Below are 17,427 nucleotides of genomic sequence, written 5' to 3' on the forward strand. Positions count from 1 at the left end.
CAACCGACCATTTTTTTCCCACAATAGAATATCCACCAAACAATTGTTTTTTTTCACAACAGCATGTCGATCGAACATTTCTTTTCCACAACAGCATTTCCACCGAAAAACATTTTTTTCTACAACAGCGGCATGCCCACCAAACAATTTGTATTTTCCACAAAACAGCAGCATGTCCACCGAACATCTCCCCCCCCTCCCCCCCCCCCCCCCCCCCCAGCAACATGCCCACCGAACGCATTGTTTTCCACAGCAGCATGTCCACCGAACAATAGTTTTGTGTGGTAAAGCCTGATGACATGGCAGCGTGAACTGAGACATCACAAGAACGAGGGTGATTGCTGTGTAAAACATATGGGGTCTGTAAGAGAGAATAGCCCAGTGCTTCAGATAAGAGTCATATTTGCGTTACAAAGTAAAAAGAAACTGAGGCTGCTCACACGGCTGGGGAAATATGCACGTGATGATCAAATTCAAAAGTTGTGTCAAAAGTTTCGCCATTCACTTCAAAACACTGAACGATTTTAGACCACATAAGAAAAGATTCAATATATTGCGTTCAATCAGAATCGAGACTCGTTACTTCTCAGTACGAATGAGCGAAGCATTCAGAGGAGCATATCTGATTTCGGTATTTCGAAAACGAAGTTCATCAGCTTGTTTCGAATGTTAACGATAAAGGCCGCGTTGTTGTGTCCTTTCATAATCAACAGTGGTGTGTATCAAATACGTTTCTGGTTATATTTTGTTAAAAATAGACATTCAGACGTGTCTGTCTGATGAAGTCAACAGTGAGGCAGGACGCGAAAATCTGACACTCGGAGAAGCCAGGAAGTCTAATAGGTATTTATGATCCACTTGGTTCAAATTATAACCTTTCGGTCATTCCATCCTCTTTGATCGTCAGGACTGGATGGATTCAGAAATGGATGGGGGCACGGGCGGCCCAGTCGTCTAAGGCGCCGCTATTCTCTGTGCAGAGTTGGGTCCCTTGGGACGCCAGGACCTATGACTGTGGGTTCGACTCCTGGTTCGCCCCGATTATGTTTCTAGGTTTGTCAGCACCATACCCATGCTCGTGGGTTTCACCGAAGCGGTAAACGTCTAAGACCTGCATCACTTCGAGCTTTCCCCCAACATTAAGCTGACACGCCGTGATATAATATAACTGGAATAATGTTCGAAGAGGCTTTAAACTCAACTATCACACTCACTCATACATGGCTACAATGTATGAAGTCCATTTCTGATCATCTTCCCGAGGCAAGTGAGCTAAAGTTCTGACTATAAAAGTGGAAACTGGACTTTTAAAGTCAGTTAACTCTCTTGCCTCGGGAAGATGATTTCTGATCTACAAATCCGTAATATCAATGGAATATTTCTAAAAATCATACGCTCTCGCTCGCTTTTAATAAAAAAAATCTGACACGTTTCTCGTATGTAATAATACCATCATCTCTCGCTATGAATTTACGAGGTAATCCATATATGAACGACTGCACTTGAAAAAGGAAATGTACATCTCATATACATAAACGTTGAAAGCTGGAAGTGACCGGGTTAGAATAGCATCCTCGGCAACCACAAGATGGAAGTGATACAGTTACTAGACTTAAGTGCAACAGACGCGGGTATGGTGCTATTAGATCAAGCATCGTGTATTTAGCAAATCTGGGATTCAAAGCCATGATTGTAGGACCCTGTCACACCAAAGGGACGAAACTCTGCATAGAAATCTACGACGACTTGGCTGTCCATGCTGAATTGAGTGAGTGAGTATGGTTTTACGCCGCTTTTAGCAATATTCCAGCAATATCACGGCGGGGGACACCAGAAATGGGCTTCACACATTGTACCCATGTAGGGAATCGAACCCGGGTCTTCGGCGTGACGAGCGAACGCTTTGACCACTAGGCTACCTGACATCCCCATGCTGAACTGAAAGAACAAACAATAGTATATGATTCACGTCATATACGTAAATTTTCTGTACTCGTGAGAGCCATGTACCCGTACTACTGACTCCGTGGTCTAGTGGTAGGGCGTCCGCCCGGAGAGCGGAAGGTCCGGGGTTCGATCCCCGGCCGCGTCATACCAAAAAGACGTTAAAAGATGGTACTTGTTGTTACCCTGTCTGGCACTCAGCATTAAGGGGCTAAAACAAGGACTGGTCGGCTCGGAGTCAGTATACTGTGTCTGAGTCGGGTATTCATGTTAAACTGCGGCATGGTATCTCAGTGAGCTAGCACTATAAATCGGCATCAGTCCGGACTAGTACAAGCCGCCACACAAACACACACACGTACATGCACGTCGCTATATAAGTGCAATAATCTTGGACGCGACGTTAAACCCAATTTCACCTCACCTGTACCCGAACTGCACTATAGCCTTGCCTCAGTCGACCCGCTGTTGCGTGATGTTTACATCTACTTCAAATGATGAACATGTTACGGTGGCAATATATTATTCATGATCAGAACGTGTGGCCGACTTACAGTCACGGGATGGTTTCGCGCCAGCTGGAATCGCTTTTAGCAATGCCGAATAAATAATACATACGTCCGAGCCATGATCCTGCGCAAGAACCCAGCGCGGTATCGTGAAAACAGTGGACTGTATTTTCAAATCATGTCGCATGATTCAGAAAAGCTTATCATGGGAAAAAAGTAATGAAACAGAAATAAAACAAATCAGTTTTTAAAAGATATACACATCATTTTTAACCCCCAAAGCACAAATTTAACGTTATAAAAACCTCAAGAGGCTGCAAACAGCCGCCGTACACTAGTCATGACCCAAAACAGAACGGTGACACCTGTATTAAAATAGTGTGTGATGGGAATGGTTTGCGGCGCTTTTAGCAATATTCCAGCAATATCACGGCGGGGGACACCAGAAATGGGCTTCACACATTGTATCCATGTCGGGAATCGAACCTGGGTCTTCGGCGTGACGAGCGAACGCTTTAACCTATTGGCTACCCCATCGCCCCTATATCAAATGATCACCATCGAGCAAGCATTTCTTGTTTGTTTCATTTGTAGCCACCATCAAACATGGACGGAGGCTTTCGTTTGCCCAGCGGTGTAAACAGTATTCTACCATGACATTGATGAATGCTTGATTTTGATTGGTTAAAAAGAGGTTTCCTTTTTGCTACGGAAACCCCTTTCAAATATATTAAGCCTTTTCACACAAAAAAACGTGCGTATGAATACATAGATAGCCTACATATCGATTCACAGAAAATGGCTGCCGATCGATCACCCCCATATGAACTGTAAAACATATCTATATTTCCTCTAATACACGCTTGGTCTCTAATACCAGACAGGTCTCTAATACACGCCGAGTCAAGGGCTCTCGCGAAATTAATAGACGGCGTATAGTGTCAAATAGAGGAAATACGGTAGTTTGATATCGGATGTTTGGGGCGTTCTAGGCCACAACCCTGACTGCTTCGATGATGACATTAAAAGATTTAACGAAGGCATATCTTTTGCATATAAATGAAATGTTTATGAAACTGTTAGAGAAATGTTCTATGGTGACCAGAATCGGAACAATTTAAGCTATTTCCTCATTGAAACAACCGACAATGAAAGTAAAATATAACATAATAAAATGTGTTTGAAGACATTTTATTCATGACAACATGGTGTTTACAAACCTTTTTCTGATCGATATCCATTACCATCTCCGTCAACCACCACCGTTAGAATTTGGCAGGAGGGGATTTGAAAGTGCATCAGAAAACACTCCCTTTCGAAATTCCACGAAAACAATGTCCCAACTGAAGTGACAGCTTATAAAACTTGATGAAATTCATTTCAGAACACGCACAATTATGAAAATTATACACGACCTTCTATTTCTTGACCAGAAATGTCTAAGTTCTGTCACTATTTGGCTTTGGATCCGTGAAATCTTGAAATTGACAGGTCACACCATGCAGATTCCTCGTTTCAAAATATCCGGCTCGTCTGCAGCCTAAACAGCGGCAGTTCAGTCATACTCGGTTCCATTGGTAATCATATGGATGTACCAGCAGGCTCGATCAATCCCAGTAAATCTACAGGTAAATGTCGAACCACATCATAGATCGGGGTTGTCATCTTGCTTCTTTTAACTAGATCAAGTTAATGTAAACACATGATTGTCAGCCATTGACAGCTGTGAGGTGTGAGTAACCGTGATTTAGGTCAAGTTCTGCCACATCCAAGTTCGGGGTGGAGAGGCATTTACTTTGATGTTATTATTGTTTACTGGGGGTAATTGCTATCCAACTAATAACTCTTAGACATGTTAAATTGTATATTAGAATGTTAATTCATAAAGTTTGCTGTAGAAATATATTCGTTTAGCATTTTAAAACCTTTTTCTATTACCCGTCACCCATACAATTGAAATGATGGCATGTTCGATTTCCAAGAAATGACCGCTCTCACAAATTTCCGAGAAACGACAGCCAGTCCACAGTGTTCAATAGTGTGCAACAGTTTGAAAGAAATTAAAACATCTCTCTTTGGATAAGTTAGGAGTGTTATTTGTCAACTTCGTTTGAAAAACTATGTGTTTTGAACACTTATTATGAACTACTCACGACTTTGGTGTTTTTTAATCTTGAACTTTAGTAATATTTGTTACATATATAACTACCTGTGACCACTTTTCGGAATGTTCTAAGATCGCGGACCTGTGCACCTGTGTTATTACGCGTTGCAAGAGAGCGCCGTTTTCAAAGCGTTATTGCCGTCATGGTAGAATGGCGATAAACCTACTGTGTTTTGAAATTTGATGTAGTCCCACTGTAGAATAGAAACCTCTTTATTATAATTTGGAACCTCGCGCTAAAGCGCTCGGTTCCAAATTATAGTAAAGAGGTATCTATTCTACAGTGGGACTACATCAAATTTCAAAACACAGTAGGTTTATCTCCTAATTATTTCTCACCATGTTTTTTGCCTTCATATTTGAGTAAATCCTCCTGAAAGTGCTGGGTTTCATTGTACATTTTTTGTACATTTGAAAAATGTTTGACTAATTTGACAATTTACAAATGTATTATAGCTAAATTGGATAGAATTATCATTAAACCGCCCGCATGTTATCAGAAATGAGCGGGCCACTGTAACTTGATAATGCCCTCATATTACTTGACGACGGGCCATTATGACGCCGGTTGTTAGGTAACGTCATAGGATAGGGATTGGTGACGTCACGTTCGATAGTGTCGCCATCTGGTTTGTTCTATGACGTTTCCATATTTGTAAAAGTGGGTCAGTGACATTCGTGTTGATTGCAGTGAATGTTTCAAAACTGATATTGTTGTTTCTTTTTATTTGAAAACAAATTCAATCCATTTTAGCAATAATAACGGTAATGCTATTTTTCAGGGCATCCTTCGTCGGGCAGTTAATGGAAGACCTTGGGCTTCTGCAAATGATAATGCTTGTATCCGTACATGTGTCCCATCGATACATCCGATCACTCCAGGAAATCGAGATGTATTGTAGAATTCCTTTCTAATGTCGCCTATATCCCTCTCGGACGGCCAGGTAATAAACTTGGGCACAAGAGACGCAATGGCAAGGGAAACTTTCCTCACAACTCGTGAGGCTGTTGATTTGTCTATCCCTATTGTGTCGCCAGTGATTTGTAGGAAACTTCCACTTGCAAAGAAACGTAGGGCTACCAGAACCTGATAAAATGATTATACAGAGGCTAATGATAGGTTTGACAAATTTTCAAATATTTCCATAATACTTATATCCACTTTGTTATTTATTTGGCTTCGTTTTCATTATGTCTCACTAAGTAAAGTGTTAATTATTGATATAAGATGTGCATGCTTTAATTAATCAAAAGGTTCTTTTGGCCGGAATCGAACACGCAAAACTGTTCTCTTCAGTGTGCACGACACATTTACTTTAAGTCATTAGAGTAACTCCCCCTTATGAAATTGATCATGGCTGACAACGCCAAGTTGAAAACGTATCTTTCTGGAGTGAAGTGAAAGGGATCCATGAATTTACATTACTTTCTATTGTGAAATATATTTACAAGGTTGGTATCATTAGGCTGCACATAAGACTTTACCAACACAGACCAGTGAGCTGACCCACGTAGAAGTGCGTTTGATTCATTGTAAAGATTGCCGCTATAAATTTGGCGCTATAATAATATGTTTATTTCAAACTAGCTGAGTTTCTATTGACGACATTTACCTGTAGTTCAACACTTAGTGCTTGCGATCTTGCAGATTTGGGCTGTAATTCATCTCTCACAAGATCGCAGATATATCTGATGCTTGCCTTCCCAAAACGGTAGCGTGCCCTTACTTCTTCATCGCTCATGGATTCGAGGTGTTGAGTTCGTTTTCTGAAAACACGGTCTTTCCTTGTGCGTCCTAAGCGTTCAAACAATATGTTCGCGGCCATGTTTGTTGTTAATGACACGCTAATGATGCCCCAGAACCTTCATTAAGTTAATGACGCGCTATAATGACACCACGACGTCATTAAAACGTTAGTACAACTGGATTTAATGATACATTAGTTAATGAAGGTTTAATGACACGTTAATGCATCATTAAAGTTTGATACAACCGGGTCCTGAAAAATAGCGTTACCCTTACAATAATATGGGGCCCATTAAAACCCCCTCATATAATCTGGTTAAACAGGGGGCGGTCGGGTAGCCCAGTCGTTAAAGCGTTCGCTCGTCACGCCGAAGACCCGGGTCGATTCCCGACATGGTTACATTCTGTGAAGCCCATTTCTTGTGTCCCCCGCCGTGATATTGCTGGAATATTGCTAAAATATTGCTAAAAGCGGCGTAAAACCATACTCACTCACTCGCTGGTTTAAACAGAATACGTAACGTAATTATTGGTGGCTGTGTATCCCAAAAGGCCGTTGTCGTAGTGTGCCATAATTGTCTCCCTTAGAGGGTATGTAAGACCACATAATTCGTACGCATATTCCTACTCCTGTTTTAATCGTAGAATAATTCTTTTAATTTTGACTATTGCCAGCAACTGAGGAATGGTATAAATCCTGCTGGGGTCCATGCAGGTAGCAGAATTACCGTAAGTCCCGATGCTTTCTCGTGTACTTTGGTCTTTGGTGCTTCATGACCCCGTTTTTATAATATATTGTTATTAGAAATATTTTTTACGTTGGCATCCTAGTTTTAAATACAACACTGTGATAATCTGGTTGTTTGACAGATTTCATATTTCGAATTGTATATATTAGTATTGTATCATTGCCACATGGCTGCGATATTGCCGATGTGTTGTAAAATGTAACTCCCTCGCCAATGTCGGATGTACTCCCTCGTGCTGGTACGTTTGCTGAAACAATAAAACATCTCAGATCCTAGAGATACGGAAAAAACTATGGATTTGTTTATGGCGTAGTGACTTTGCTCTGGTTTGCTCTTAACATGACCAAAGGGATATGTAATGGATCTGTAACTACCAGATGACGCCATCTCTGACGAGGCGAGTACGACCAGATTATCATAGTATTTAGGCTTAATCTCTTAAGCTCCGACTAGCTGGGTATGCTAGCAAGGATTATACACACTCATACACACAAGTGGATTCGTGTTGCCCAGTTGACCAAGCGACGCTTCTCTACCCATAGGTTTGATTCCTTATATGTGTAAAAGTATTTGTTTGTTGTTTAACGCCGCACTCAGCAATATTCCAGCTTTATGATGGCGGTCTGTAATTAACATAGTGAACACCGATCGATACAGTTAGGATACGATGACATGCATTAACCAAGTCAGTGAGCCTGACTACCCGATCCCGTTAGCCGCCTCTTACGACAAGTATTAACCAAGTCAGTGAGCCTGACCATCCGACCCCGTTAGCCGCCTCTTACGACAAGCATAGTCGCCTCTTACGGCAGGCATGGGTTGCTGGAGACCTTTACTACCCCAGATTCTTCACGGGTCGTGTAAATAAAGTAAAAATTGGTAGCATGTTAAGAACTAAAGCGTCAGCTGAGGCGTTCGATCGTCACGGTGAAGATCGGAGTTCGATTCTCAATAGGTGCATCACTGGTGTGGTGCACTCGTGCCCGTTGATGCTATACTGCTTATTGACTAGCACACTCACTCACTCATTCACTTGCATGCTAACTAACTCGCACATTACCTTCTCTCTCACACACTCGCAGTAACACATTTACTTCATCACTCCGGGCGGTAGGGTAGTCTGGTGGTTAACGCGTTCGCTCGTCACGCCAAAGGCCCGGGTTCGATTTTCCACATGGGTGCAATGTGTGAAACCCATTTCTTGTGTCCCCCGCAGTGGTATTGCTGGAATATTGCTAAAAGCGGCATAAAACCAGACTCGCTGACTCATGCATTCACTGTGAGGAATAACTACAAGACCCGTGAAGATCCGGAATAGGTCTTCAGCAACCCATGCCTGCGGTAAAAGACTAGGCTTGTCGGACGAGGCGACTGACGGGATCGGGTGGTCAGGCTCGCTGACTTGGTTGATGCATGTCATCGTATCCCAATTTCGTGGATCGATGCTCCTGATGTCAATCACTGGATTGTCTGTTCCAGATTCGATTATTTACAGACCGCCGTCATGTAGCTGGAATATTGCTGAGTGCGACGTTCAACAACAAACAAACAAAAACCAAAATCTATGGTGAGCTACAATGTGGCAACACCCTCACTCTTCTGTGAAGATATAGTAAACTACGCTTATAACGAACACGCTTTTAACGAACTGACGGATATAACGACCATTTGCTGTAGTTATGCTATATATATGCTTATAACGAACTACGGTTATAACGAACACAAATTACAAACAACAAACAAACAAATAAACAAACAAACAAACAAACAAAGCATAACTGCAAGGAGTGGAAATTAAGACTCAGTCTGTAGTTCCCGTAGCTATGGTGATGGAATATTCGAGAAGATACTGCTAATATTATCAAGTTTTTATTAACACATCTGAAAGAATATTTTCTAAGCTTCTGTCTAAGCGTAGAAAAATTGGACTTTAAGTCATTGCATCCTCCTTCTCAATTAATACTGTTTGTAACTGGGGCAAGTGTGTAATATGTATAATAAAACCAGGGACAACGACAGCTGTGCTGCTAAATTAGTTCGACTCGTATAAAACATTTGTAAGATTCGGAATGATACTAAGGGAGACAAATGCTACACGACTAAATAAATATTGCATGCATCAACGCTGATATCGTGTCGTTTCAATCTTTCCAACATGTCCCCCACGTTGGCCCCACGAATCAAGCAAGATGTATTCTTGGAGCTAGATTCCACAGGGATGTGTGTATCAGTCACCTGCCATCTTTTATAGGTAGAAATAGATTATCTGATAGTCTGTGTAGGTAGTAGTTGCCGGTAGTTCATCGCGGAACGCTGAACGAGCAGGTAGGTTCATTTACAATACAGAATAATAAGTTAAACTTTGTAATGAATGAAAAGTATTATAATGTTAACTTCTACACAACCGCGCTGAACATCATTGTAAAAGATTTGCGAGACATATTGTCGTGGAAGAGACTTATTTGATTTTCATTGATTTTTTTTATGAACACGTTTTACGTCGAAATTTTGGGACATACGTCAACAAAACAGAATGATACTAGATTACCTTTTTTGGCAGGATGCGCATTGTTTGCGATGATCACGGCCATAAGGATGACCACAACATTTCTGAAAAGTAGTAGAGTGTCGCGTACACAAGTGGGTCATTCCACGACATGCATGATTGGCGTGGGGTATTCAATACGTAACTTGATATAAGGATACGCGTGAGAATAGTTCGACAAAGTACATAGTTCGTTAAGGAAATATACAATAACGGCGATTATCCTGAAACAAAATATCTGGAAACACTGTACAAATGATCATGTTTGTCTGAATATTTATGTAGAATTTCCTGGATAAATATTTAAGTTTGAGAAAGGCAATCAAGAAAAGTCTTTCAAATATTTACAGTTTTCGTAGGACACTGTTTATGGCCTGAACGTAAAATATATTTTAGATCGATTTTGTCCAGTGTCTGATTAATACCAAGCTTGTTTCTTTAATTTCTAGCGACAACTTTCGATATTACCATAACCTTTTCGTTTTTAAGTTACCATTTTTAAGGATATTTTCTGTAATCTGACTGATAAAAGGGGACTGGATTCTAGACTTGATTCCAGTCACTCCAACCAACCAACCAACTTACTGGGCGGTGGGGTAATCTAGTGGTAAAAGCGGTCGCTCGTCACGCTGAAGAAAACGGCTCCTCCCGGGCGATATTTTGGGAACAAATTGATAAAGACATTACATTAAACCACGATTCCTGGGATTTTATCGAAAAACATAATTGTCCGAAAACGTTTTGAAACAAAATAATTATTCTTCAGACTGTTGAAATCAAAAGAAACTGCCTGCCCAAAAACCATTGTTGCAAGGTGTTATTTGAAAACAAATTCTGGGTCATAGCTTTAAGTAAAAACATTTCATGTTTCGTACTTGCAGCTGAAAAAAAATATCTAATCTCGATACAGAATCCCATATTCCACGTTACGGAATATGCCGAGTGTACCCGAATGCCCATGGGTGACATCGATCATCCTCAGTATCTTGTTGGATGTCGTGATGATGTGACGTCATAACGTCCCACCTGCCATCTCCCAGTGAGAACACACGGCTATAAATAGCTATATTGTCCAGTTTCGGCTGTTCTTCTTTAAGAATTAATACCTTGCAGCTGTGTGAAGTCGAGAGGCTATCGCGTGATAAAAATGATACCGGACGTATTAATGAAAGGGTGTGCCGGACGTCAGAATATATAGAAGCCATTGATAGCTGGTTACCATGTTCTGACTTTAATGAAATCTCTTGAGTCGCGATTCTAAACAGTAGTTCATGCTATGACGGAATATGAGGATTATATATATCGGGGAAATTGCTAAGTTATAAGGTAAGAACGATATTTGTCAAACGCGCTGTGGGTGTGATTAACGTATATATATATATATACTGTTTGTCCTTTGACACAAGGAGCAAGTACTAAACCGTTCAAAATCCACTTCGTCTGACTAATTCATACGTTATAGCAATTAATGATACATTTGATTACACTGAGATTGTCTCGGTTCAATATCAATTGCAACGTTGATACATAGACTGGAAATGGCCATAAGACTTTGGAACATATTTCTGGCGATGCAGCAGATAAATCTGGAGTTTTCTGGCTGTCTAGTCTTAGTGTAGCGGTAGTACGTGCTCCTGTGCACAGCCCAGAGTTTGCAAGTCTGCTGAAGTTGAACAGCCTTTGTCCTTGGATAGGTAACTGTGTTCGACAGCTTGGCAATTTCAAGGGCTTCGGTCCTGCCCCACACTGAAGCACATGTAGGACATTTGGTGTCCCCTTGATCGAAATATGATTCACAAAGGGGTGCATGGGTACCCGGTATAATGACAGGCAGGTTGGGGTGTGTACTCCCCAAGAAGCTGAGAATCAAATTCTGGTGCACAATGATCCATTGATTGGGGTAATAATGCGCAGCACCATACAAATGAATTATTATTATTACAGCTAACATCTTAAGAACGGAATACGCTTTCTCAGAAGTTTACATACATACGTTACTGTAAAAATACTAAACTCTCTCCATTTCCAGAAAGCGATCTTAGCAATACGCCTGTCGAAGATACTTTTAGCGCTTAGATCGCTTTGTGAAACGGGTCCCAAAACTTAAAGAGGTATTTGCCTTTATTTTCAAACAGTATGCCGACTGACCAAAATATTTAACACCAAGTAAAACCAAAATATATCAAACTGCACATTTTGAGCAAATGTTTGATTTTGACCGAACTGATCTATATGTAACGCATTCCCAGCATTCCATCAACAATGAATTAATAAAAGTACGGCCTTCGTGAAGGAAATGTTAATCAACAGACATTTCAGTTCCTGCGTTCTCAACAGGGCTATGATTCCCCGCTAAAACATGCACAATGCCCAGGACAGAAATATTCCAAACAGGCCCCTTGTAAACAAACACACCAGACTGTCTTTACCGGTTGGAGAAATGTGATCATTCTGAGATCTGGTGATGCCCCCTAGGACACAATGACAAAGACCCTCACAAAAATATCAGATTGAACTCTGCCATTCGGGGGTATTAATACCTCCCAGCTTTTGAGTAGGGTAGAGACGTTATCGTGGCCTTTTATCGGTGGATATACTGTTGCGAGGTTTTCTATAAGAAGGATCAATTTATCTGTAGCCCAACAGCGCGTGTCGCGTTAGTAATGCTTGTATATTATATTTAATCTGTAACCTGCGTTTGTGTCGCTTGAGCTGAGATTGAGATTATTTACAGACCGCTGAGTGCGGCGTTAAACAACAAACAAACTACTACTACATCTACTACTACATCAACTACTACTATTACTACAACTACTGCTTTTACTACTACTACTACTACTACTACTACTACTACTATTACTACTACTACCACTACTACTACATCAACTACTACTTCATCAACTACTACTACATCAACTACTACCACTACTACTACTGCTTCTACTACTACTACTACTACTACTACTACTACTACTACTACTACCACCACTACTACGACATCAACTACTACTACTACTACTACAACTACTGCTTCTACCACTACTACTACCATTACTACCACCACTACTACAACCACCACTACTACTGCTACTACTAATACCACCACTACTACTACTACCACTACTACTACTACTACCACTACTACTACTGCTTCTTCTACTACTACTACTACTACCACCACTACTACGACATCAACTACTACTACTACAAATACTGCTTCTACTACTACTACTACTACTACCACTACTACTACCATTACTACCACTACTACTACAACTACCACTACTACTGCTACTACTAATACCACCACCACTACTACTACCACTACTACTACTACTACTACTACTACTACTACTACTACTACTACTACTACTACTATTACTACTTCCATAACTATACAATTACTCAGGTTGCTGGTCTTCAGTGAGTGTTTTTGATTATTGCTTTTATTGCTTTTGATTATATAAAAAGAAATCGTTCGTCCATCAGTCATGCTTAACATTAAGTCATACCTTGTGTTCAGACAAGCAGGGCGGCCTAAGCCTATTACTTCCACACATCACTGATCAAGATCAAACGTAATCACAACGGAAAACATCAGAACAAGTGCCGACATAAACTCGACGGTACTGAGCCGTCCTGCGCATGTCGCTGAATGGTGTAGCTGTCAGGTGTAGGAACACCTTAATTACAGGTGTGCTTTGACAGTAGGTGATTGTAAATGTTTAATGGATTTCGATGGCATAAAATCGATCGCCCAGTACAGGTACATAGAAGCCAATGTACCTTTTGTATGGGCGTAACATTCTGGGTTACATGCGCAACATTGCAGTGTTATATTATGATTTTGTCCCGCGGATGAAACCAGTGTACCTTTTGGTTGTTGTACGGATAGTTACATAGATACTGTGTAATAAAGAATGTTGTTAGGAAGATAATATCATGTTCGCGTTAGGTATTTTCAGATTTACGGGTGAAACCCGTGGTCATGGGTAGTTTTAACTTCCAGCAAACGAAATTTACGGGTTTCAAATGTTCAATAACAACCGCAAACAGTATTTTTCTTCTAAATGTTGTGAGGAAAGTATTACCATGTTTTGATGTATCATGCTATTTTTATTTCATCATTGATGAATTTTGTACGGAAATAAACAGGTTTAGAATCACCGCGTTGTATAATGATGTTTGGTGGTTCCTGTTAATGAGATAGGTTGTCACGTCCCAAGATGGGGACGTTAAATATATGGCCTTTTTAAAACGCGTACAGCATTACAAGAGAACGTATGTATTTATTTCTGAAATCTCTCTGAAATTATCGAGAACAGTCTTGTTTGGTCTTGGTAGCCTATCATTCTGGGACATTGCGAGTCAAGTTAAGGACGAATAAGAAGCCTTACGGAAATAGACACTGAAATAGTTTTGCCTAAAGTAGAATATATTTTACGGAAAATGCTAAATGTCCTGATACAATATGTGTCATGGTTCGAAAAGAAACTGTTGGATTTTCCTCCTTGCAGAGGAAAATACACATATACTGCTTAAAACAAGTTAAAGAACACCCATTACTGGAAGGGTGTGTGTTGCAATACCCGCCAGGCCCCACTCTGGTGCAGTGGTGACTCAGCATAACACCACTGACACAGGCTAATTTGCATATCACGTGACCGGACAATTTTCTTGTTTGTAAACAAACGCGCTTTATCAGAAATCAGAAAGGAACGGAATAATGCAAGTATTTACGGGTGCTTTACATATTGGTTTGCATAATTATATATATATGCGAATACAAATGCGACGGTGGGTTGCATGACAATACATATTTACACATCAAAGTGAAAGTATCGCTAGCTCTCCGTAGGGCTTCGATGACAGCACGTGGAGCCGTACAACCAATGTAAACATAGGATAACTACACAAATGGAAATAGTTTTTCACGATTTAGGATGTTTTCTCGATGAAAGTTAACCATTCTATGACATATGTTTATCTAGATAATGTAGACTTGTCAAAAATGAAACAGATGAAAAACATATGCAATATCTTGAATGGACTGTGTAAGATGTGACGAATCGTCACATGGCGCTGGCCTGTGGCAGAGGTACTATGCTGGTCGCATGGAACTCTGGGTAGGAGAGCGGCGCCAGTCACGACAGATTAACTATAGTCCTTTCACCGTTTGAGTAGTATGTGTCTTGAAGCAGTGATAAATACATTATGAATCAATATTCAATTATTGTTCAAAATGTGTTTTCTTTGTTTGTTGTTCAACGCCACATTTATTTATATTTAGGGCGAACAGGGTTTGGAACCCACGATTATAGGTTTCTGTCACCCCTGTGATGGAACGAGACATTGCACAGCGAATTGCGACGCCTAAACGACCATGCAGATAATGCATAATTGTGTTTCTGTATGTGAGGTGAGGTGAGGTGAAATTGGGTTTTACGTCGCGTCCAGGAATATATTGCAGTTATAGTGTGAGTGAGTTTGATTTTACGCGGCTATTAGCAAAATTCTAGCAATATCACGGCGGGGGACACCAGAAATGGGCTTCACACATTGTACCCATGTCGGGAATCGAGCCCGGGTGACGAGCGAACGCTTTAACCACGAGGCTACCCGACCGCCCCCATATTGCAGTTATATAACGACGTGCAAGCACGCACGTGTGTGTGTGTGTGTGTGTGTGTGTGTGTGTGTGCGTGTGCGTGTGCGCGTGCGTGTGTCTGCTCCCCGGGAAGACGCTCTACCACTAGACCATGGAGGGGTTGGGCTCAATGATTAGATCAATGATTTGAGCCATATAATCAAGAAATATTTGAAATTTCAGGAATCGGTGGTGTATATAGTTCTGTGTTTTTCATTATTCCAGTAAGCTTTGATTATCAATCAGGACTTTTCTTTGCAGGTATATGCCATGATGGCGAACGAAGAGCCAGGCCATTACGAAATCATCTCTCCGGTCAACGAAGAGGACAAAAATCTCTTTAACGTCATCTCGTACGGAAAAGTTCAAAGATTGAGCTCATTGTTGTCCAAAACTGAGGACTTGGATGTTCGCGACTCGTGCATGAGAACACCCTTAATTCACGCTATTTTTCTCCCAAAGGATGACGTCAGAGCTCACGTGGTACGTTTGTTGTTACGTTACGGAAGTGACGTCAATGCTCAGGATGCGGAGGGAAGAACCGCGTTAATGTACGCCTGTATGGAGGAGGGGAAGGTCGATTCTGTGAGACTTTTAATCAGGTGCAAGAAATGTGATGCCAATATACAGGACCGGGAAGGTTACACAGCCCTCATGCACGCTGCTGTCAGTGGCAATGCCTCAGGAATTCGAATACTTACAAATCACGCAAACACGAAAAATGTGCTCAAGATTAACGCTGTCAGCAAACAAGGGTTATCTGCCCTTGAATTGGCTGTGAAACTGAGGTTAAGTGACGTGTGCAAAGTTTTGGTGCAGGAAGGATGCGCAGACACATGCGTGAAAGATAAATCAGCGTTATTTGACATTCTCCGTGATGAGACGAGGACGAATACCCCTTTTAATCAGCGATTAGTCTCCCGATACGGATTCTCCCCGAGGCCAGGAGGGACGCCGATTAACCCCATATCAATGAGAGCGTCGCCATTTTTGAGACAAAACAGCGATCTCGTTCGAAGGGTTCTCTTGTCACCATCGGTCGAACTGACTTCCCCGATCCCAGGGAGAGTTCAGAACACGAGTGGGATTTATCAACGGCTGCTCAACTCCCCGAATGCCCAGTTCCCGATTTCCCCACGGGAAATCGTAACTCCTGGAATAGCCCATCTAGACTTCATTCACAAGCCAACCTCTTCAAGGCGACCTTTGACTCCTATTACCCCCCGGAACTCTGCCCCAAATGCAAGCAGTCCCTCCCCCGTCAACACGTTACCTCAACCCAGTCGACTTCCCAGCATACCTAGCGGTAAGAGGGTATACCCAGCAAACAGAGCGGACTCTCCGGAGGATTGTTAATGGAAATGTTATGTGAATGTTTGAATATCAGCATCAGTATTTATGTTTCAGTGGGATTGTGCAAAACAGATATTATCTCAAGCAATGGGGGATGTGAATACAAAGATATAGCGCATGTGAATACAAAGACATATGGCATGTTAATACAAAGACATGGCATGTGAATACATGTCAAAGACATGACATGTGAATACAAAGACATATGGCATGTGAATACAAAGCCATATGGCATGTGAATACAAAGACATGGCATGTGAATACAAAGAGGGCATGTGAATACAAAGATATAGCGCATGTTAATACAAAGACATGGCATGTGAATACATGTCAAAGACATGACATGTGAATACAAAGACATATGGCATGTGAATACAAAGAGGGCATGTGAATATAAAGACATATGACACGTGAATACAAAGACATTACATGTGAATACAAAGCCATATGGCATGTGAATACAAAGAGGGCATGTGAATATAAATACATATGGCATGTGAATACAAAGATATGGCATGTGAATACAAAGACATATGGCATGTGAATACAAAGACATTGGACATGCGAATACAAAGACAGGGCATTTGAATACAAATACATATGGCATGTTAATACAAGGAAGGCATGTGAATATCAAGACATGGCATGTGAATACAAAGACATAGGGCATGTGAATACAAAGACATAGGACATGTGAATACAAAGACATATGACATGTGAATACAGAGACATATGGCTTGTGAATGCAAAGACATTGGGCATGTGAATA

The 17,427-nt window shown here is 41.1% G+C and overlaps 1 protein-coding gene across 1 annotated transcript; it reads left to right on the plus strand.

Annotated features, from left to right (window-relative positions):
* Nucleotides 1-15,575: 15,575 nt before the first annotated feature.
* On the plus strand, nucleotides 15,576-16,661 carry LOC139448213 (2-5A-dependent ribonuclease-like). The gene has a single exon (XM_071229732.1). The coding sequence runs from the start codon at nucleotides 15,576-15,578 to the stop codon at nucleotides 16,659-16,661; it is 1,086 nt and encodes a 361-aa protein (XP_071085833.1).
* Nucleotides 16,662-17,427: the final 766 nt, after the last annotated feature.

The sequence above is a fragment of the Haliotis cracherodii genome, unplaced genomic scaffold (assembly GCF_022045235.1).
Source record: "Haliotis cracherodii isolate W230 unplaced genomic scaffold, xgHalCrac1.p SCAF_7, whole genome shotgun sequence".
NCBI lineage: Eukaryota > Metazoa > Mollusca > Gastropoda > Lepetellida > Haliotidae > Haliotis > Haliotis cracherodii.

What these genes read in the sequence shown, in the direction of transcription:
- LOC139448213 (XM_071229732.1), top strand. Translation starts at nt 15,576, where the DNA reads ATGATGGCGAACGAAGAGCCAGGCCATTACGAAATCATCTCTCCGGTC.